General features: G+C 40.4%; 1 protein-coding gene across 1 annotated transcript; it reads left to right on the top strand.

Moving 5' to 3' along the window:
• The first annotated feature begins 39 nt into the window (after positions 1-39).
• Positions 40-21,632, top strand: LOC106658580. The gene is made up of 11 exons (XM_023461526.1): positions 40-86; positions 3,552-3,597; positions 3,813-3,992; positions 12,045-12,321; positions 16,134-16,217; positions 18,885-19,018; positions 19,356-19,492; positions 19,633-19,787; positions 20,578-20,822; positions 20,908-21,097; positions 21,183-21,632. Exons 1-11 carry the CDS (start codon positions 40-42, stop codon positions 21,377-21,379), a joined length of 1,692 nt encoding a protein of 563 aa, XP_023317294.1. The 3' UTR covers positions 21,380-21,632.
• The last annotated feature ends 1,314 nt before the right edge of the window (positions 21,633-22,946 follow it).

The following is a 22,946-nucleotide window of genomic DNA, read 5'->3' as shown; positions in this document are numbered from 1 at the left end:
CACTATTTATCTGCATCAGAGTTCGTTGCTTCTATAAATATGAGTAATGTGCCATCATATATCCCTGGAGTAACAATAGTTGTGAGGTATGCGAGCCGAGGCCCAAGAATTGTATCTAAGCTGCATAGCGTAGCAGCCGCGCTACACGTCGTATCATAATATTTGTGAGTGGTAATCGTTGTGCTAAAAGTACAAAAAGGTATAAAAAATTCAAAGAGCTTCCACTCACGTCGGAAACAATAGGACAATGGGCACGTGTTTCAGCTATATGACCACATGTGCAGCATTAATGGGCGCTTCCATGAAATGGCTTGAGCTTCACCTGTTATGCACCGATGCTCACTTGAATGCGCTCGCGCGCAGCACTTAACAAAGAGACCAAGCTAATACATCAGCTGATTTAAATTATAACTTTTCTCTCTGCTATTTCAAGACATATTTTTTGCTGCCGATCAAAATACTGAAAAGCTTTCCACCTTTTTTTCAATCATATTAGTCATTGGTTATCAAGACAAGTTTGTCAAACGTAGTCAAATGATTGATATAAGTATGACTTCTTTATGAGTAGATAGATTATTTAACTCATTTATTTACTCATAAAATATAAGCACTGCTCATCAACTCGATTTTATGCATATTAATTATATTATATAATTTTACTCAATTTGATTTTTGGCAGTATGGTCAAATTCTTTTAGTGTGTATGTAAATCTCAAACGTCGATGTACTTAGTGCCTTTATGAAAAAAACTACTGAATCGTTCTAAATCGAGGCATATATATTGTAAATGAGTTTGATGAATGCGGAAATAAGATATGTTGCGAACGCAATTGAACCATTCCGCGGTCAAGCCGATTTTTTTGCTCCTCGACCTTTTCATATACTATAATGGGATCATAGGCATCCAATGGAAAGAAGTAGCTGCACTTCCAAGTGTCCGCTAGGATTGTATGCATTGCAAGGAAGGTGTGAAAGAAAAAATAGACATCCTATCAGCGCGAAGTTACAAAGTAGCTTCGGTACGCGGCCTCGGCCGCGCGAAGGACGCCTAGCTAGGAAAAAGCGGATGCGCACTCACAATTTCATCAACTATATACTCGTCGCTATATTATACACGAGTGCAAAGCGTGTATCAGCTCTCGCGCATCTATTTATACGTAGGATTTCCATCTTATTTGCCGTATGACTGCGAGTCGGTGTAAAAAGTATAGCGCGTTGCAACCGATACGATTGCACTCGCCTTTGCGCTGATTGCAGCTCGTTATCATTCCGGTACTTGTTGCTTCGGCTTTTTTTAAATAACACCTATGGGAGATTCATCGGCTAGCAGTCCTATCTACACTAGATAGCATTCAATATTATTTTTAAAACGTATTTTTTGGAAAAAATGTCCTGGCGTAAAAATAAATTCCAGTTGAGTAATGCTGTAATTACTACTTATTGAAGATCAGGTAATCCAAGACTCTTACTCTTGAAAATCCCATCGCAAATGAATAGTTTTTATCAATATTTTATTATGCTCCTTCTCTCTTTTTTTCCTCACAAAAAATTCACTCTCAACGGATTTTGTTTTGCAACTTGTTTCGTGGCTAATCGGACCTTTCGGTTGGTCGTCAGGAAAGAGGCAATATCGAAGAAATTAACGATCGCGACAAGGAGTCGAATTTACTGCGCAAGGTCACACGCACCTGCACGAGGCGTTACACACCTCAAAGGCCAGTTTACGTACATTATACAAGTAATAGGTACCCTACGCAGCCTAATGATAATAATGGTTAGCCACTGCAGCACTGATTGTACTGCTAATAAGCAGCGCACACACACATACGAGTGTGTGTACGCGAAACACGTCAGAAAGTGGTGGGCGGATATACGTGCGCACATGCCTCGTACCGGTATGTATATAGGTACGTAGCTCGACGTTCCATTTCATCTTTGCATGCACACGTGCAAAGGTGGAATATACGTCTTGTCCATATGCTACTTGCAAATTGCCGGACTGCTCGCGACACAGATGCGAATCTCGAGCTGCGACTCTTGTCGCGTATAAACATGCAATTGTAATTGCGCAGGGGTCGGTAGCTCCTTCGATCACCATCTCTCTCTCTGCAGACGCGGCCGCGACTGCCTATATAAGAGAGAGAGAGACCGAACGAGAAAACCTCGACATAAATATGTGCGCTGTGTGTATGTGTACGTTTGTATTTGTATATGCACTTATACTTTACAGGATGTTTACAGTGCGAAGCAACGCAAGCGAGATAAGCCAAAGATTGTTGCGTGCCGTATGCTATAGTCACCCCTGCCCGCCGACCTAATTGAATCAACATTTTTGTCCTCGCGTGCATGTGGGAATCGACGCGCGGCAACATATACGACGACTACTTGTAGCACTACAAAAAAAAAAAGAAAAAAAAGGAAAGAAAGAAAAACAAACGTCACCGCTTCACTGACTTGCTGTAGCACATTTTGACGTGTATTTTAAAGTAATGAGATCGAGGCTGCCCGATACTTAAGCGCGACTCGCGCGTACCGCCCTCCTGCGTCGAAACTCCCTCTGCCGCCGCGCTTGAAGATGTTCGAAAGATATTTAGGTCATTAAGATGTGACTTTTTCTCAATTGCCACTGGCATGTGGGTAGTGCTTGTACACGCGGCTTTTACGAGCCCTCGTACAGTATACACACACACACACACACACATGCTGCAGGCCTATCTCAAGCGCCCATCGTTTCTTTTTAGTGCGAATATATATTTTTAATTTTTTTTTACTTTGTTGCGCGCACTTCGGTGCATGTCTGCGTGTGACAGCACTTTATATTACACTTTTCCTGATTGCAGACCCTTTTATCGTTATTATTTCATGTCGCAACGCGCACCTCTGCCTGCTCTTTCCGAGTAACGAAAAACTGATTTCTTCACTCACCATGTGAATAAGGCATAGATTGTTTCTCAGGTCTTATAATTATTACAACCAAAAAAAACGTCAAAGTCCAATGAGTATCTTATGTACAGTTAATTTACAAAATATCTGTTAAGTATATTGTTGTGAATCTGGGAAAATATATTCCGGACAACATTTTTAATTGCAGAAGACTATTTAGTAAATTGACAGAAATCCTTACCCACGGGCGACCATTTATTGCAGAAAATATATAGGATTAAGCATAAAAGCCTAAACGTAGCCTCAAGATAGTTAAGTAAAAAGTTGAATGCACTATGAATACATTTGGGTCTCGTTACATGCCACCGCTTTATGATAGCAACTGTGTTCATTTTTAATATGGCTATATTTTATATTATATTGTTAGGATGTTTTATCACACACAACGTGTACCTGTATAATATGTTAAGCAACTTCATAAATCTAGTGACTTTTGACAATAACATCGTTTTTGAAAAGTTTTACTTTTTTTATCAAGAACTCCTATTAAGGTGTCCGGTTTCTTGAAAACAAAATAAAAATATTGAGAATGTGATGATATTTTAATATAAAATTTGTGTTGGTAATTTTTTCATTTTTTTACAATTATTTCGAATTTTTTGTTACAGATTTATCATTATATGGATGCTAGCTGCTCTTTCAACAAGGTCACGGGTAAGTACACTTTATTTTTGTTTACTTAGAGTATCGTACTAATAGTCACGTAGATTTAAAAAAATCCTATCTCAAAAAGTGCAGATAAAAAAATTTTACGATAAAAAGAGATCATTATAATTATTTTTTTTGATACATTTTTTAAAATAGGATTTTTTAATCACTCTGACGTACGTGATTGTCTAATAGCAAAGTTTAAAATAAAATATATTTAGGCGGCAAGTGCAGAAAATGCTGATTTGGAATCAACGGCAGAAGAATCGTCTTTGGAGGATACAACAGAAGACTATTGGGCTGGCAGCGGGGCTGGTCCAGATGAAGAGGAAAACAGTAATAATAGTTCGAGAAATGAAACGCGGGAGACTCTAGCACATGAGGCCAGTGATCACGAAGCTGTGAGTATATTAACGCATTCTAACGATGTTTTTTTAATGATATCATCTTTTTTATTTAATGAAAGGGGAAAATCATGAAAAATAAACGATATCACATACCTTTTTTAAACGATGCATAAACTTGTGTATCAACTGCTAGAACACATATTAAGCATGCATGCTCTCATAGGTATAATAACAATTAAGAAAATTCGTCATTAAAAAAAGATTTACGAGCTTCTTACAATACCCACACTAAATTAAAAGGAACTAAACTCATCTAATTATAGGGCTTGATAAGATCTCGAATTACTGCTTTATATCAGATATCAATGTCTGCAATATTAAATGTAACGTTTCGTCTTTTTCATATTTATAAATGCATAAACGGAAACAAGTTTTCCAGTGCACAGCTGATACATCACTTTGTGGCAATGTTAAAATAGAATAAAACCCGTTGGATCTTGAATTACTCCCCTGAATTCCTGTACACTACATATTATAAACATGATACCAGTGTCAATTAAGTATTTTATGGGTTTATTTACCTTTTTACTCTTTTTACCCTTTTTTCATGATTTAACTAACTTGACACTATTCAATACACATTTCAAAAAGGGTTAATATGCTTCAATTATTTTTAAATGAATTTTTTTGTATTTAAATAACACGTATAGACTATAAGTAAAGAATTTGTATACTAGTAAGAGTGTGAAATTTCGAATCAACTATGTTCGGGAAACCAACTTATATTATTATGAATCCGTTATATTTATCCCGATTATCCACATTAGAGAAAAGATTGCTAAAATGCTTCAATTATAGAATATCAAAAAAAGCATTTTCTTCACTACGTGCAGATTCATTCCACCTATTTCTCTCTCTCTCTCTCTCTCTCTCTCTCTCTCTCTCTCTCTCTCTCTCTCTCTCTTCATCCTTCATCTTTCATACTTCAAGTTCTTAGAATAGCAGCGTCAATTTTGACTCATAGATGTGAAAGTGTACATCGACGATGTAGATTCTCCAGGGAACCCGTTGCAAAAACTACATCCGCATAGCTTTATCAAGCTTTAATTTGATCTTGTTGTAAGTTACCACTTTCATGCAAATTATCAATCAATACTATTATGACAGTATGAGAAAAATTCAACACTCGCAAAATGTTCTAAACTCTCAAAAAAGAAAGTTATTACATGTCTGTCTCATTAGAAAAACTTCTGAGTGTCAACTAAAAGTAACAGTTTTATTACGTTATGTGATTATAGCGAGTATTTAGTATATTGGAATTAATTCAGAATATCAGATAATATTCATTAATTTCCAGCCCAAATAAAATGAATTGCAATAAAAAATGTTAAAGATTTACAAAGATATTTATTTCTTCAGACATAAAATGTCATTTGTTCATTTGAATTTAAAATACTAAATATCTATTCTTTATCTTGCAAACAGCTTGCGTTGCCAAGTAGTCCGTTATCTTATCAAGCAAAGGGTAGAACAGGAAGGATGGCTAGTACAGAGCATCGTTAGGATCCAAGACAATTGTATAGGTACGCGCAGTAATAGATCTCAATTACTCGGTGCGTCGCAGTATACATATCTAAGTGTACGCACGCATCAAAATATATCTACGTTGTGTATCGGTTTATCCGTAATATATCTGGATAAGTACCCAATCACAAATTACGTCGAGGCCTATCTCACCGATAATGATTCTGGCTTATTGTAGTTCGTACATATATACACACATATACTATAGAGATGCAGTCATCTATTATAAAGGAAGATCAAGTGCATTATGAAGTGAGTATATACGTCATAATAATACGCACACGTGAAGATATGGGCCCATATACAGACGTGTGAGTGGTTCAATAATAAGGGACTGTATCATCAGAGTACTTGGCAAATTTATAAGACGTTCATTTGAGCCTCGATGACTCGCAATTTAATTTAATTTTCAACCATTCACACGCGATTACTTGCCCTCTTACTAAAGTACCTACGACGTAATGGTCAAGACTGACCGGCCAACTCGCAAGCAGATTAAAGCGCCGCATTATATACTTGATAAGCTTACTTATATACTTTACATATGAAAATTAGACAATTCATTGGTATTTTTGAATATAGCTTCAATTTCTTTATTAAATAGAAATAGTTATTTGATCAGCTCCAATATGTGCTTATTACACAAGATTATAAGAGTCGTAACGAGTTACAACGAGACAACATTGGTGTAAATGTGCCATAACGTTAGTATAAAAAAGTACTGGGCCTGTACAATACAATTTATGCGACTAGTATGAACTACGATACTTAAATACCAAAATCGAATTTGACCGTTTGGGGGTTAGCAATACGATATCTTGAGTCAATCGGCTACCTTCAAAATGTATTGTTTAAGAAATTGTTGAACAAAACAAACCGTACTCGCTTCTTCCAGTCGCAATGTTCGTTTTAACTTGTGTGCCAAGCTTACTCATCTGCGTCTTACGAAGCTATGCTTTGGCTTATAAAATTAATTTGACTTTGCCACTAGCAGATTTACAGATAATAATTCTCGCTATCTAGCGGTGGAGTTTGGCTTTAATTTTGATCGAATTATTATGAATTTTCGTAGGAACTTTGATCAATAGTTAAATTGGAATACATAATGTATGTCATTGCATTGTCATCTATTTTGTACATTTTAACTATGAGAATTCATAGTTTGTTATAAAAAATTCTGTCAATCTAAATCAAGTCTATGCATAGGAATACGCAAAGTGAATACAATCAAGTTTTCGTCAATATGTTTGGAAATTTTTTCTTACGATTCTGTAATTATTCAGAAAAACGTTTTTTTAAATGTCAGCTGTTCACGTTGACACGTCACAAAGAACAACTCAAAAGAAAAAGATCGCGAGTGCAAGAGAGAAAGACCGTAAGCTATAGTATTATATCAAGTTACATCATCGTTGTACGGTATAATGCATGCATAGCAGAGCATCGGTAATGGAGACGTCAAATCGCGAGAGGCGCAGTTTAATTACGATCGAGCGCGCGCGCGCGCGGATCACTGACGCACGATCGACTCGTGCGCTCGGCTGTATAAACCGCTGTTCTACATACTCGCGTACCTGCAACAACAGCACAAGCTCGGCGTCCAACTCGCTTTGGCAAGTTCGTATGCATATACGTATACGTTTGTATAAAGGCTCACACGAATATCACGATGTATACCTACGCGAGAGCCCACCTGATCTATTTGTTTTCACGGCATAAAGCACTGGCGATCCGAGTACTGCAGGCCCCCCTTGCTCGAACACATATATAATCAGCAAGTGCATTATCTATATACACACAGACACACAGACAGAGGGCTGCACGTCGCTGCTACGCGGCTAGGGTCAAGTTATGTATATGCGCCGGTTCGGGACCGATTGGGTGTAATTCGTGTTTGCGCGTAGCCGTATCTGTGGTGTGAATTCACCCGCGCTTCGGCTAACGGTTTTTCGCGCACCCATCCTTTAGCTGCCTGAACTCGACTCGCGATGCTCCGCGGCCGCACATTATATACCTACCTCTCGCTCTCTCTCTCTCTCTCTCTCGTGCGCCAGCTATAACACCACTCGCAAACTTCAGCTCCTATTTCCCGTGATTTATATGTTACTTTTCGAGTCGATTTTTTTTCGCCTGCAGTAGGCGCGCGTGTATATGGGTATAGGAGCAGAGGCGCGAATCGACCTATTATTCCTCCCGTTTCTTGCGCATCGCAGTGCCTTTCTCTTACTTTGTACTCGGCGAATTGCCTTTTTTACGCATACTTCATTTACGCGCATTACAAATAATTGCATTTAATATATGTAGCGCGCGCGCGAGCTTGCAGGTTTTTTGTCGGATACCATAATGCTGTTCGCGCTTCTCGATCCCTTCATCGCTCGCTACTTCCATTTCTTCTACTCCATACGATATTGAATCGAAACACGAGTTGTTTACATTGCTTGGGAATCCCCAATTTTTAATCCGAAATACGTCAAGGGCATACATTTCGAATAACGGTGGTTTGCGGATAATATCGGTATACAAATTGAGTATTTTGTAGTTGAAAGTGAAACGGGCTGATTGCTAAATGTAGAAAGATAACGATTACAGCACTTTTGTTTTTTCAAAGCAATCTTTTAGAAAATATCGAAGGAAAATGCATTCGAAATAAGTCCATTTTGCGGCTACATAAGTGTAATACATCAAGCGGTCGAGGAGCAGCAACATTATAGTTCGAGCTCCAGAGCTAAAAGCTTCAAAATATAATGCATTACTTAGCAGAATCAATGTATATTTATAGATCGAATTATCAGAAAATTACCTCATCGGGCGCAGTTGCGGGCAGTGCGCGGCCAAGCGCGTCCAAGGGTCTCTTGCGGCGGGCGCGCTTATATGGTCAAGCCATCATATACGTATATATAAGAGCGTTGGTTGCGCGAGAGGACGAAGATTGTTCAATAGAGGCAAATCGAAGCAATGCAGGGAGAGAGAGAGAGAGAGTGAGATGCGCCGCTTTAGGGCCGAGTATAGAGGCCTCGCGCTGCAAAAAGAAGCTGCAACACAAGTACATACTATACGGAGCGCCCAGTGCTCACCTATACATGCGCGAATTATTTTATGGTCTTGGAAGCGTTTCTTATAATAGCTTTATTAGGATTCGCAGCACACAGTGCATCAGTGGCATGTAGCAAAAAAAGTATGATTCATCGCGCTCACTGCAGTATGTACGGCGGCAAAGAAAGAACGAGGGTGTAAGCGTGACGCTGCGCTCTTTCTCTCTCTCTCTCTCTCTCTCGGTGCATCAATACTTGCATATACACGCGGACACACATAGCAGCTTTATGTATAGAGCTATATCTATGCTGCATGGCACACGAGATGAAGCGAGAGCGAGCTGGAGCTGATGCTGATGCTGCTGCTGTAGGTACGCGGCCTAGACGGTCACTGCACTTCTTTGCCGAGTCAAGGTCTTTCTTCTCTGTTTCTCTCAGCGACGACGACGACGACGACGACGACGATCACGTTGGTTTCGCTTTTCCATGTCCCAGGCGCACATGTATAGCGGCAGGCCGGCCATAAGTTTCTCTTTCTCGCGAACAAAGCGCGAGCTTGCTAGCTATAGCGAGGCAAGGAGCATCAGCATCAGCGCGGCAACAACGAATTATTTGTACGACGCCTCGGACACGCTTCTTTTTGCCGGCCTCGGCTATTCTACGTGCGCAGTTATGCAATGTATACGCGTATACATATAAGCCCTTTGTACGTATACGTGTGTGTGTGTGTGTATTATACAAGCGCATGTGCAGATACTCTTCTCTTCTCGAATGCTATATATATGCTACATAATTACCTTTGTGTAAAATTTGCACGTTACACGAGCTGAGCAAACACATTCATCACGAGAGATTCGCGAGTTGCCGCTTTATACACATTCTACCTAGCTTATATGCCACCACATGCTGTCTTTACGCATCTCTTTCTCTCTCCCTCTCTCTCTCTCTCTCGAGGCTCGTGATACGCGCAAATAAATAAAGCACCAAGTGGAGATCCTACCTTGCGATGCAGCTCGTGTCAATGTAGTAAGAGCTGGCGAGAACGACACATGCAGCTTACGTTATACCGATCCCGCTTGGTTTTGACGATCGGAGCTGCCTCGGCTCGTCGTCGAAGCTCTCGACTCGACGAAAGGTCAATTAATCAGGGCTCGCGCCTATACATACACATGTGTGTAGACACAAGCCGCGTCGTGGCGACTAATCGAAAACGGGAAAAGAGAATAACGCGTCGTTGCATGTGTGCGCAGTGTACAACACTCTCGAGTGCGGCTATAGTCGCGGCCTGCATCACATACATAGGGAGGAGGGATAAAACAAGCATTACTCGTCACATGCGAGCGTCGTGATTGCGCTCGACTATATAGCTCAGCTGTTTGTGTACGCATGAGTGCGGTATATACGCCGAAGGTACTATTAATCCACGGGAGGTGGCCCCGCGCGACCGTATACACGATATGCGCCGCGTGATGCGGCCTGCAGTACGCGCAGCTTTATGTACACATACGCACACACGTGCGCACATCAAGCTGATAAAAATCACGCCTGTGCTGTATACGCGTATACGAGAGCCGTGTGCTCGGTGAGCCAGCAAAGAACGAGCTATTGACGTTAATGACGCGACTCGTGAAACGCGCGGAGCCCATCGTCGGTTAGCGACTGCGTTATATGTGCACGCTACATATAATGTCATTAACGTCAGATAAAAAGAGAGAGAGAGAGAGAGAGAGAGAGAGCACGAATATGCGCCTGCACATGTACGCATATTTCCCGTAATCCGAGAGCAGCGCGAGCACAGCAGCATTCGCTTTCAACGATCGTCATGGAGCGCGCGGTTCGATCCTCGTCCTCCGGTCGCACAAGTCCTGCCAGTACGTGTGTGTGTGTGTGTGTGTGTGTGTGCGTCGACAAAAATCCACCGGAAATGATCCTATCGCTGTGCGACGTTACCGCCGCATATGCGAGACGAGCCAATACGCGCGATTAAAATGTAAAAAAGCTTCGAGCCTCGAGGTCCAATCAAGTTGCAGCGAGCAGCTCGTGTGTGGACCGCTCGCGTCGACGGACCAAAGTATGCGGAAACGTGTTTTCGATCATATAACGCGTTTCTCGGCTCATAATGAGTTTTTTCTATTATATGTACCTTCATATTTTTGCTCGTACCCCTCAATACTCGTATCATTTTCATTTGTGCATTAATTTATATTTAACGAGCTGTGTATGTCCAATTGTTAAAAATAATCACTCCAAGACCTTTTGTTTTTCTTGACTGCGATTTTCACAACTGACGATCAGTTAGATCGAATTTTTATTGATTCAATGAAGAGTCAAATACTATTTCAAAACCTTGCAATACTTTGAAAAAGCAAAACGCTATAATTGGATGATAAATGTATTCTGGAAGTGATAAAAGTTTTTCTACGATCTTTATGATTACCTTTCCATGACAAAAGCCGACAAAATATTAAGCGATCACAACGTGACTCGTCATCGCATTGATGACCCGCCGATGTACTGCATAACGTTGGCAATATTTACCCTCTACGAGTACACATAAAACAGCGGCATGGTTGTTTTCAGGCATAAATCGTCTATATAACTTATATAGAATATATCGAATTTTTACGTCACGCAAATGTCCTCTACGTTACTTTCAATACATATCTATTACAATAGTACGGTTATCTCGATTAAATGGTTTTCCCCCTCAACTTAGAAACGATCCTACGACGTGCTTGGTGTGTTTTTGGATTAAACTGCAAGCAAAGGGCATGAACCTGAGCAATACTCAGCGCAGGATCTTGGCTCTCTCGTTCGTGCGTGTGTGTGTGTCTGCATGTGTGCGAGCATCCAAAACGTTATATTGTAAGCACCTGCGCGCGACCTTTTCAAGGGTATGTACATCGAGAAGGTACGGCGAATTATGAATCCGCTGATAGCCTGATCGTGAAGTAACCTGTAGTATACAATATATACATGTTGGCATACGTCTATGTATAGAAAATAAGTATCAGGCCGCAGCGTAATGGTAAAAAATTGGCATGCCGATCAGGAAAGAAGATGACGATACGATGATCGGATGATGATGATATTGCCTGTACATCGCATAGATGTTTATTGCACCCTCGCTATTTATCGAATGTACATCTACACATACAGGCTATACTCACATGTTTTCGTGGGAGAGCTAAGCCGCGCGTATTTGCGGCATATGCGTCTGCATTTATAAAGATGCGTGAAACTTAATTTTTAATTGTCCCTGTGAGCTTGAGGGGTGGCTTATTACAATTTTTCATTTTTAAAAAATTGGTGAAAATTTTTATTTTATAATTTATCATATAATTCTAATATTTTGTGTGAACATTGATTGAAGCAACGCGCTCTAATGATTACTCTTTTCTTTATTAAATTAATTTTATATACATAAACATGAAACATATTGAATCATTAAAATGTTGACAATTTTTTATAAAAAATTTTGCGACACTGCTAGGTCGTGTACGTTGGCGAAGGAGCAGGAGCTCCATATGTACCGGTTTCGTCGTCCAAGAATCGACCGCTCGGTCCGAACTTGCAAGCTCTGCAAACGCTACAAAGCCTGCAAGCCCTGAGCGGAGGCGGCGCTGCTGGAGCCGGTGCAGGTGCCGGCGGTGGCGGAGGCGGAGGCGGGGGTGGTTCCGGAACCGCTACCGAGGAGGACTGGCGAAGGCATCCGGAGTCCTGGGATCGTGAGCATCGTCGCTACAGACCCAACACCACGAGAGTCCAACGTGAGTATTATGTACCCATGCATTCCTTCATCTTTCATATGTTTTTTTTTTTCATTCTCTTGATGCATAAAAAATTATGAGCATTGGAAATGACTTGCTTTGCATTTATACTTTTAAATGAGAACTACATCATCCTTCTAGTGTAATTTTTCTAAACCGTGCATTGACTTATACAAATATTTTGACTTGTCAACTTGCAGTTTAATAGACAAAGAGATACTCGCCATCTAGTGGTGAAGGTTTAAAGTGGTATAATCGTAATTAAAGCGGTTGAAAACTAGTCTAATTATTTTTTAAACGGCTCTAAAAGTCATCATGAATAAAGATAAAAAATGTGTACTGCATTTATTTAGCCGGTAGGCGCGCGTGCACCCACACAGGCGAACATCAATATCACATGAACCTTTGTACGCTGCAGGCCGAAGAAAGCGAATCTATAGCGTGGCGTCGAGTCGCGCGGAGAGTTGCCACTCTTTTCTCTCAATTATTATTAACTCCGTAAAAGGCTAAGGGCCGCTCGTTGGCTCGGCTCGGCCTGCGCAAGGTCTCGTATAGTTTTATTTGCTCAGCTCGCGTTGCAAAGGCCACCCGTGACCGAGCAGCATCGTGCATGTACTCACGATCGTTGCCGAGCGGTGCGTCGCGCCGTAATGACGTCATAAATGGCCAACCGCCACGGCTTACTCGCACACGTTACAGGCGATCTTTATCTCCTATGATTCTCCGAGGCAATTGTTATGCTAATTCAGCCTCCACCTACTGCAGTCGCACATCTTCGGCTCCTCGCATCCTCGCGCAGCAGCTGCATAATTCACGACACACGCGATGAGGACAGCAGTAGTGTACCCACGCGGGCTATGATGCGCAGTGGTGTCCGCACCACGACGTAGCCGCGACAAACTCGGCACTCAACGCTGAGCGGACAGTAAAATTTACACGGATAAAGTATAACCTGTGTCTTCCTCGTCGTTATTATTATTGTCAATTACTTTCGTTTGCTCGTGCGCTGCTGAGAAGCATCGCGTCGAGCACTTCCCCGGCACTTGTAGCTGCTCGAAGCACCTATATGAGGATGGTAGCTACTGGTATTTTTATTCGGACTTAACTAATTCAAAGTACAAAGTGCAGACGTCCTCCGCACAACTTTTTATTCCTCTCCGCGCGGGCCTTCTTACAAAGCAAAATTTCCAGGTAATTAGCTGCCCGTTTCTGTTACCACCGTTCTCTTCTCATTTTTACTTGTCTCCAATTTTTTTTCATACTTTTCCATTTTATTTTATACTGACTTCGTTTTTGCTCTGTTGAATATATTGTGTACGTGTGGGAGCTTGTTATTAGATTTTTAAGAAATATTTCAACGCATGGTTCCACCAAATCAAAGCTGTAAAGTTTTACGGAAAATTGAAAGCAAATTTCATGAGTATTTCACAACATAAAATGTTTAAATCATCGTACACCATGCTTTGATAAGTGCCTCATCTTTACATTAATTTAACTTTTTTTTTAATTTTCGTTTAATATTGAATGGTTTTTTTAATAAAAATATTCTAGAGTTTAAAAAATGTGCAATTATATAGATAATAACTACGACTGTGATTTCATATATTTTTCATTTTTTTTATATGAAGTGACGTTGGTTAGACCATTGTTCAAAATCCTTGCGTCAATGTTAAAGCTGTTTTTATTCTATGCAACTCGAGTAACTCGATCATAAAGTGTTCGCGTGAGCTGGCGATCCTGTACGGAAATTCTCTTTCAATACTTGAAATAAACTATGAAATACTGATTGTTACCGTGAACAGCGGTTTCATACAAATGCACATGAATGTAACGGTCATCCCCGCGTTGAACTTCAGATGTAATTCACGGAAAAATAAAATAACGAGCTTAAGAAATGAAAATATCTTTTTTTGCTCCTTCAAAGTTCGCGAAAGTGCTACAAGCATCGTGTTACCTTTGTGGGAACTCGAACGGACAACTGACAAGAACAACCAAAATTTATATATTTTAAATGTTTGTAGAGCTATATTTCTATTTGTGAACTTGGGCATAACCATACGCCACTGTACTATAAAAGCGAATGCAAGTTTTGAAGTTGACTCATTCTGTATTGTGACTAAAATTTATTGCATTATCAGTTTACTCATTAAAACAAAAAAAAGTGTATTAGTAAATAACAGTCATGTAACACATTTGTAAACCCGGAGGAGAGATAAACAGAGAAGTTACTGTAAGAATGGAAATAAGGAATCTTCTAATTTTCTTCAAATAAACTAAAAGTAACGAGTTTTCACTGTTGAATAAGAGAAAAAGCGAGAATGACATAGGCTTTTACCTACCGAACCGAGTCAAGAAAAAGAATTTATGTACCGGCCTAAACACACACGAACACAATGTGCATGACGCAATAGCTTTGTTCGAACTATCGATCAAAAACAGAGCAGTATAAGATTGAGCTACTCCCAGAAAGACCTGTAGTTAGCGTTTGATTGGGCAGTAAGGTATATACATAATAAGTGCTACTGTACTCGCGGAGCAGAGATTCGAATCGTCATGACGATCGTCAGCTGCAAGGAGGTCTCCGCCGCCACACGCGCAGGAAGAGAGCCTCGACGCGAATCCGCGGCTGTGACTATCGCTCGGCGTCGATCGGACCCGCAAACTGCCACACATCCTATATATTATACACCGGGGCTCGCAGAAGGCGCGTGCGGTGCAAACCATCCGGCGGCTCTCGCGGACTTTCACTCGCTCGTGCAAAAGTCTCGTGGACTGCCTCGCGGACCGGTCGAGCATCACTGCGCCCGCGTGCGTTGCAGCCAAATATATGTACGCACGCGCCTCGCGGTATCACTCGATTCGCGCAGGCGATTCCAGTCGAAAATTTCGTAAGAGCCCCTTGCAATTGTGCGTATTGTTGTATGTTTCGCGCATTATGCACCTATATACGCCACACACACACACAACACCCACCCGAAAGAGAGAAAGAGATTATCATCGTTCGCTTTTCGAGTCGAATGATTTTTCGTGCCTTCACTTGTAACTCGAATCTACCTCTCTGCGGGTCTGGCTTAAACATTGTTTTTTTATTCGCAATTTATACGTATTTACGTATTACATATCCACCGCATTAATGCATACGCTATTCTGGCTTTTTTTACCATCGACTCCAAGGTACTTTTCAAAACAATGACGATGGGATGAGCCACGAGATAGCCATTTCGTTTCTGAGCTTAATTTAAAAACAATCAAGAAATGATTAATGATACTAATCTTTATTTAAAGTCCTTGAATAAATAAATATACTTCGTCAAATGAATTTCACATTTACTACAATTAGTGCTACCTTTACAAAAAATTTTAATGTATGCTTTTGAAAGTAAAGGTCGTTGAATTCTGATTCACCATACGAGCTCTGCATACTTTTTCAATTATTTTATTCATGAAAAAATTGTTTTTTTTATCAATTTAAAGGTACCTTAATGGCATTACAACAAAAGATATACAACGAATATCACGAATCCCTTTTCAATGTTAACGCCACAGTTTTTTCTGTTACGAGAACATGATGTAGCCGGTCATTAACTTTATTCTCATGGCAATAATCAGCAGTAGTGGCCTTTACAAGTTTTATTCGACTTTGGCTACGCGGGGCGCGCGCATTCATGTGGATCACGAATCTTCGAAGATTCACGAAATATGATAATTAAAATTGCAGCTCACCCTCTCGGCGGCTCTCATATATGCACTATAAATAAGGTATGAATCGAATTTAATGTGTGTTCTCACTCTTTTTCTCTCGTGTTTTGCAGATATCGAGGCGGAATGCCAGGACGACTACATGAAAATCCGCATTGGTTTCAATGGATCTTTCAACGGCTTGCTGTACTCGGCGGGTGAGTTTAACTTAAACAATTTGCACACCCATTCGCACGGACTTCACATTATACAGTGGGCATCGAGAACGGGCATTTCTGATTATTTCCAAGTTTATTTGCGGCTGCACTTCCGCGAATGCCATTTACAAACAGATAAATCGTAATTAGCAGACTTTAAACGAGTTAAAATAATAAGCCACGTACGCGAAGATGTAATATCGTGTAATACACGCCAGCCGCAAGTGCGAATATGAGAAAAGTGAATGGGAAAATTAAAGATAGATCGGATCATTATCTGGTCAATATAACAACTACAATGTCGATAATGAGTACATGTATTTATAAACATGAGGAAAGGAGCAATAAAGGAGGTGGGATATATATTTTCTCATTGCGCCGAGCTCGTGCGCCGGTCTCTCAGCTTATATTCGCGAAAATCGCATTTCTTCGACTCATCAAGAATTACGCGTCGGTCACGCCACGATGATCACCAGTCGTTGATATTAAGTATCCAACCAAGACTCACACGATGAATTACTGCTTTTAGCTGCGGTCTCTTTAGACAACATCACGAATTCAATCCAATCGACTCTGTGTATCTATCTGTCTGCATGCCTCTTATACCTACATGCCTATACGGTATATGCACGTGTGTATGTGTGCTTGTATTTGCACGGTGCACAAGGGCGAGTGCAAAGGGCTCTCTCTCTCTCTTTGCTCTCCTGCAATGGCACAGACATTCGTTCTGTCTGTCTATGATTCGCTATAATAAATAGTTGTACTCGCCGAGTGAGTAACTAAGCGCAAACTCGCGAACTTATCACAACACACAAAGAAATGCTGCAGCTAAATGGATCGATAAATTTTAGCGTAAATCGAAAGACAATTATTTATTACCATAGCGCAACAATTCGATCTTTATACAATAACTGGCCAATAAGTTAACACTTACAATAAATTGATAAATCAGAGCAGAGGAGATCTTTGACCCTTCGTAGGTACTTATAATATCTACGAACAACCGAAGGGCATCGTTGAAACTTTTTTGATTTTTTATCTAAAATAAGTACCGAGTGCGTCGGCAACGAGCAGCTTATAACTTACAGGGATGACTCAAATAACCCATAACACGTTTTTCGCGATAATCGCGCGCGCCAACATGCTTATCGCGAGCTCTATGGACGTTTTCATTGGTGTAATATTCGAGGGAATTTGTACCGATTCTTTTGAATTTCACATAAAATCAATTGAACTTTTAAATTGAAAAAAAATTGTGAACTCGAAAAATCTCTTTATCGAATCGGAATTCACAATCGTGACTCGATTCACTAATATCGAGCATTAAAGTTGATCGACATACAGACTGAAAACTGTAAGCGAGACGTACAGATTCTTTTCGTCAGACAGCGCGATAAATCGGGGTAAAAGCTTGATGAAATAATACAAAAAATTCACATCTCACTAAATTGAATTTATATATTTCTCAGCATTCCCATGTATAACTGTGCAGCCGAGTTTATTTATTGCGAAACGTGCGCGCTGCTATTGTGCGCTCATCTCTTGCGCCGAGATATACTTATATTATATGATACACCGTTTTCTTGATCAAGGAACTCGTACACTTCCGATATATCCGACATATAACTAGCTCGTCTCTGCTCGCGCGCGCGCGCGGTATATACACCGATTTATACCCGAGTTTCATTCTCTTTTTAGCTATTAATATCGATTTCCTCGTAAAATGCATGGGGCAACGGTGCGCTGTCGTGAATCCCATTGGCATGCGATTTTTCAGTCGGCGATTTATTTATTTTCGATGATGCGATAAATTATTATTTAACAAACGCGCACGCGTGGAATGGACGATGATAACGAGTCAATGCACCTATGAAGACGATACCGCGCGAGTCTGGATGTATATTTCAACTCGAGTCGCTAAAACGTGTTCTATGAATATTTAATTTACTCTTTCGGGATTATTTTTACTTGTTATATAGATATTACCTCTGCGCAGTAAACTGGATTAGTCCGAGAAAATAATGGAGTGTGTGTGCACACGCGTTATGCAGCAACCGTCATTTATTGATTTATTTGCAGCCCAACTAATATGTATTTAAATACAAATGTGCAAAGCTCGACGTAATTGTACTGGATAAATATTAACATTTCACTCGGTGCATAAAAAAGAGCAACTGGTTTACCGAGTTATTAACATAACGGCCCAACAATCGATGCTTTAACATAATGTAATACATGCACTGAAGGAGGGCAAAAAAATAATGAGCGCATCGAAAGTATTTGTTCAACACTCGAGTATATTGTAACGAAACAAAGAAAAAAAAAACAAGTCAAACGCGTAAATTCATCAAGTCGAAGCTCGTACTATGATCGCAGCGATGCACGCGATCTCGATATCTCATTGTAAAATCTCTTTTTGGCGCGCGCCAGATAGGAAAAAAACTGCCTATACGCGCACATTTGCATGTGTGTCGGCGTACTTAGCTTCTAGCTCGCGATGCATATCCTCGCGCGCACGTGTGTACACGTGGGTTTGTCTGCCTCTGCAGATGATATTGCGATTCCAGATACGCGATCTGCTCTAGTCTGCAAGAGCTGCACACACACTTCTTTATATGCTTATATGTATTAACGATATACTAAAAGACAATCGACTCTTAATTACAGGTTACTCATACGACCCGGACTGCATGTACGTTAACGGAACCGGCCGGGACTACTATGAATTTTTCATTCAGCTGAATCGCTGCGGCACTCTCGGTGAGAACACGCATCATCAGGATAGTAGGAAAAATCCCACGGTAGGTTATAAAAACATCTCTCTCTCTCTCTCTCGAGCGCGCCTCACGGTGCAAGTGTGTGTTATGTTATGAGCAAGGGGCAAAAATCGGAGCATCGCACGCCACGGCGCTATATAACTGCGCCGCGAAGAATTCAGATCCCAGCTTGGCACCTCGTAAGCAGCAGCAGCTGTCCTCTTGACACATTTTTTGTTTCCCTTTTTTTTAATGATCATTGTTGTACTCGAGCCACGTGCGTATCATCGTGTCATTTCCAATTGCCTTGGCATACACATATGCGTATACGTGAAATGTTTCGCGAGGCAATCAGCGAATAACCTTTGACGCTTTCTTACAGAAAAATCTCATGTGGAACACGGTTACCGTGCAATACAATCCGCTGATCGAAGAGGAGTTCGACGAGCATTTCAAAGTTACCTGCGAGTACGGCTATGATTTTTGGAAGACGGTCACTTTTCCTTTCCTCGACGTCGAGTAAGTTTTCAACTCTTGATATTATACCTCTCTAATCCTTTGATCGTAGTACGTTCATCCGGCGCTCGTTTGATCGCTGCGAGACTCTAATAAGAAAAACAAAAAGCTTTATGACTAACGAGGATGTATTCGTTCAACAGAGTGGCTACGGGTAATCCCGTGGTATTTACCCTGCAGCCGCCCGAGTGCTACATGGAAATCAGGTACGGTTACGGCACATCGGGAACCAGAGTGGCCGGACCAGTTCGAGTGGGAGATCCACTGACGCTCATCATCTACATGCGCAGCAAATACGGTACATCTCAGCTTTTTCCTCTTCTTCCTTGACTCGTCCTTTTTTTTCTTTTCGTCGGGATGCTCACGTCTCATTACGAGATATTTCATAATGCGATTAGCGTATAATACCACCATATGGTTATTTGTAAGTCGTTTGTCGTCGTTATTTCAATCAACCATTGTGATCGATCCGGTGAGAATTACGTATATTTACACGTCGCGGTAAAAATTACCTGCATCTTTTAAAAACAAGTGCGCGCCGCGTTGAGAGCAAGCGAGCGCAGTCCTAAGAAGGAGGAGGAGGTATTGGAACCGGTCGGCGTCGATAGCCGAGTTTGTTCGTGCTCTATATTAATGCAACTCGACAGATTTGATCAAGTTTGAGCAATTTATTGATTAACGGTACCGGCTACGACGTGCCTCGTGCGCGCTGCGTCGCTGCTTCGACGCAACTGCTGCAGCGACTTTTTTTTGCATCTAATAACTTATCGGCAAGGGTCGAGGCGCGCATGTGCGTCGTCGGTCACTATATAATATAATTCCAGTGCAATGCAGCATAAATTATCGGTGATTTGTCATATCAAGATGTCGTTTGTAATACGCGTGCGCGCATCATAGGAACGCATAAATGTGTTCAACCCGATGCTTACATCGGTTCCGCGGGCGTGTCACGGAAAAATTTAGTGGTAAACAAGCGGCCGCGTGAAGCGCATTCGAAATTAATTTTTAATCGAGCAAAATATACGCGCACAAAAAGAAAGAGAGAAGGCAATAATATTGATATATTTGCTTGGTTTTATGATCGCCAGCAGATGGTTTCGACATCGTAGTGAACGACTGCTACGCGCACAACGGCGGCAACAAGCGCATCCAGCTGATCGACCAGTTCGGCTGTCCGGTCGACGACAAGCTCATCAGTCGCTTCCGCGGCTCCTGGTCCGAGAGTGGACTCTTCGAGACTCAAGTGTTTGCCTACATGAAGACTTTTAGGTTTACTGGCTCTCCGGCCCTCTACATCGAGTGCGACGTGCGAATGTGCCACGGCAGATGCCCAGTGAGTAGCTTTACCTTTGTTCTCGTAGCGCGAGCTGAAAAGTGTTTTGCGAATCGATAGCAATTTGATTGTTAATTTATTTCAGAGTCAACCTTGTCACTGGAGAAACGCCAAGACCGTGGTGAAACGTTCGGTGTCCGATGCCATCGAAGGCCCGTCAACTCCGGCCACCGCTTTGTCAGAAAACGTCAATCTCTTCCAGTCGCTCAGAGTTTTGCAAGAGGGCGAGGCTGATACAGAATTTTTCCAAAATGCAACGACCCCATCCCGCAGCAGTGAGTATAAGATCGATATTTTTTGGCCAGATGCTGGTCGACGAAGATCAAAACTCAAAATGCGCATCCCTACTATTTGCCACAGGTACTCAAGACCCGAACGTGGATCGAGTGTGTTTGCGACCTACGCTGGTGAGCACGGTCGTAGGTCTAAACTGCGCTCTACTGTGCATCATGGCCGGTTCGATGTTGGCCATGTGTTCGAGAATGCGACGAGTTGCTCGAGAGAAGCTCCTGTCCGACAGCATAAGCTACATGACTCACAAAGGACGCATCAATTAGACGGAAAAATTTCGATGCTCGCTACAGCATCGACAATCATTGTAATCTATATTGACACGCATTACTCCTCCGCTCGACTACTTACAACTGCCCAATCGACTCTTTTTATATACACTTCGTAAAAATCCTCGCCTTCGTTGTACGCGCCCCATGCGTCGCGAATAATCAAATCCACTTCCAAAATAACTCGCACATATGACAATTTTTTTAACGTCGATGATGATAATAACGCCCTACGTATAATCTTAATGATATGAAAAAACAAAAAACATAAACAAAGACCGATTGCGAGCGTGCGCAAGGGTGATTCAGTCCAACATATAATTATATTAGATTCTAATTATAATTGCTCGGACGAATTGCATGTTTCAAGTGCTCTTGAAATCTGAATGCACTAATTTAATTTCGCGTACGACTTTGATGTAGATTGAAAAATGGTCCTAGTTATCTTGATAAATATAGCTAAAAAAAACTTGTAAGCATCAATATACGAGCCAATAAAATGATTATCTCGTATTTACAATAGTATAAAAATAAGAAAAGTAGACTGAAAAAAGTAATTTATGATGTCAGAAAGAAATTATTTATGATTCACCTGGTAAATATATGCGTTATACTGTATTAAATAATATTTCGTAAATAATTATTGCATGCTTCAAGAAAAAATGATTCTCAGCTATTAAATTATCGAATCAAACAAAACGTTAAAGCATGAATCTTTCAAAATAACTTAGTCGTTGACAGATCATGTAATCATGTATAATTGGCGATCCAAATGGTTGTGTCAATAATTCAATAACAGATAATGGTTACAAAAACATACTTAACCGAATTTATATAATTGGTATTAAGAAATGTGAGATTGATTTTTTGTATGAACAATCATTAAATATTAATGAATTAATGATATTTTATTAAGCTTATAATAATCAATTTGATCAAATCAAAATTAAATGACATGTAGATAAAAATTGACTGAAAATAACGCACAAATACGTATTTTATTTGTACAACAATCCCATGTTGAAAATTGTCGCACTGAAAGTAATTTACTATGAAAATATTCACAAACAAGCTCCAATTGAATTATTTAATTATTTCGCTAGCATCAAAATTTATTTTTAGTTGGGAGTAATACTAAAATGACATTCATAATTGCGTTTCTTTAATTATAAGATAAGTTAAAGTTTATTCAATAGTATCATCATCTTTATTAATTAATATAATTATATTATAGTTATTATTAACATCAGAATAAGATTTGCAACCTTAACTACGAAAAGATTCTGGTACGGCCAGCGAGGATTAAAAAATATTTATGTGGTAAACTTAAAAGATAGATAGTTATTTGAAAATAACCTGGAGTAAAATTTAATACTGATAATCTAAAATTAGAAGAAGAATTGAAGCGAATTAGAATTTTTTCACCTTCGTTTGAGAAATGTGTTTATGTTGAATATATCGACATTATCATCAGATAATAAGTACACATAATATTTGTTTCCCCTCCTGATCGTTCCGTAAGACAAATAATTAAGTTTTGCGATAATTAATAAAAACTGTAAAA

The sequence above is a fragment of the Trichogramma pretiosum genome, unplaced genomic scaffold (assembly GCF_000599845.2).
Source record: "Trichogramma pretiosum strain Unisexual culture from Peru unplaced genomic scaffold, Tpre_2.0 scaffold2, whole genome shotgun sequence".
In the NCBI taxonomy this organism is placed as follows: domain Eukaryota; kingdom Metazoa; phylum Arthropoda; class Insecta; order Hymenoptera; family Trichogrammatidae; genus Trichogramma; species Trichogramma pretiosum.
The sequence above is the reverse complement of the archived record's forward strand: the minus strand, read 5'-3'. Positions and strand labels throughout refer to the sequence as shown.

What these genes read in the sequence shown, in the direction of transcription:
- LOC106658580 (XM_023461526.1), top strand. Translation starts at nt 40, where the DNA reads ATGAGTAATGTGCCATCATATATCCCTGGAGTAACAATAGTTGTGAG. An exon ending in AGGCCAGTGATCACGAAGCT is followed by an intron (nt 3,993 to 12,044) that starts GTGAGTATATTA and finishes CGACACTGCTAG; the next exon opens with GTCGTGTACGTTGGCGAAGG. An exon ending in AACGACCCCATCCCGCAGCA is followed by an intron (nt 21,098 to 21,182) that starts GTGAGTATAAGA and finishes TATTTGCCACAG; the next exon opens with GTACTCAAGACCCGAACGTG.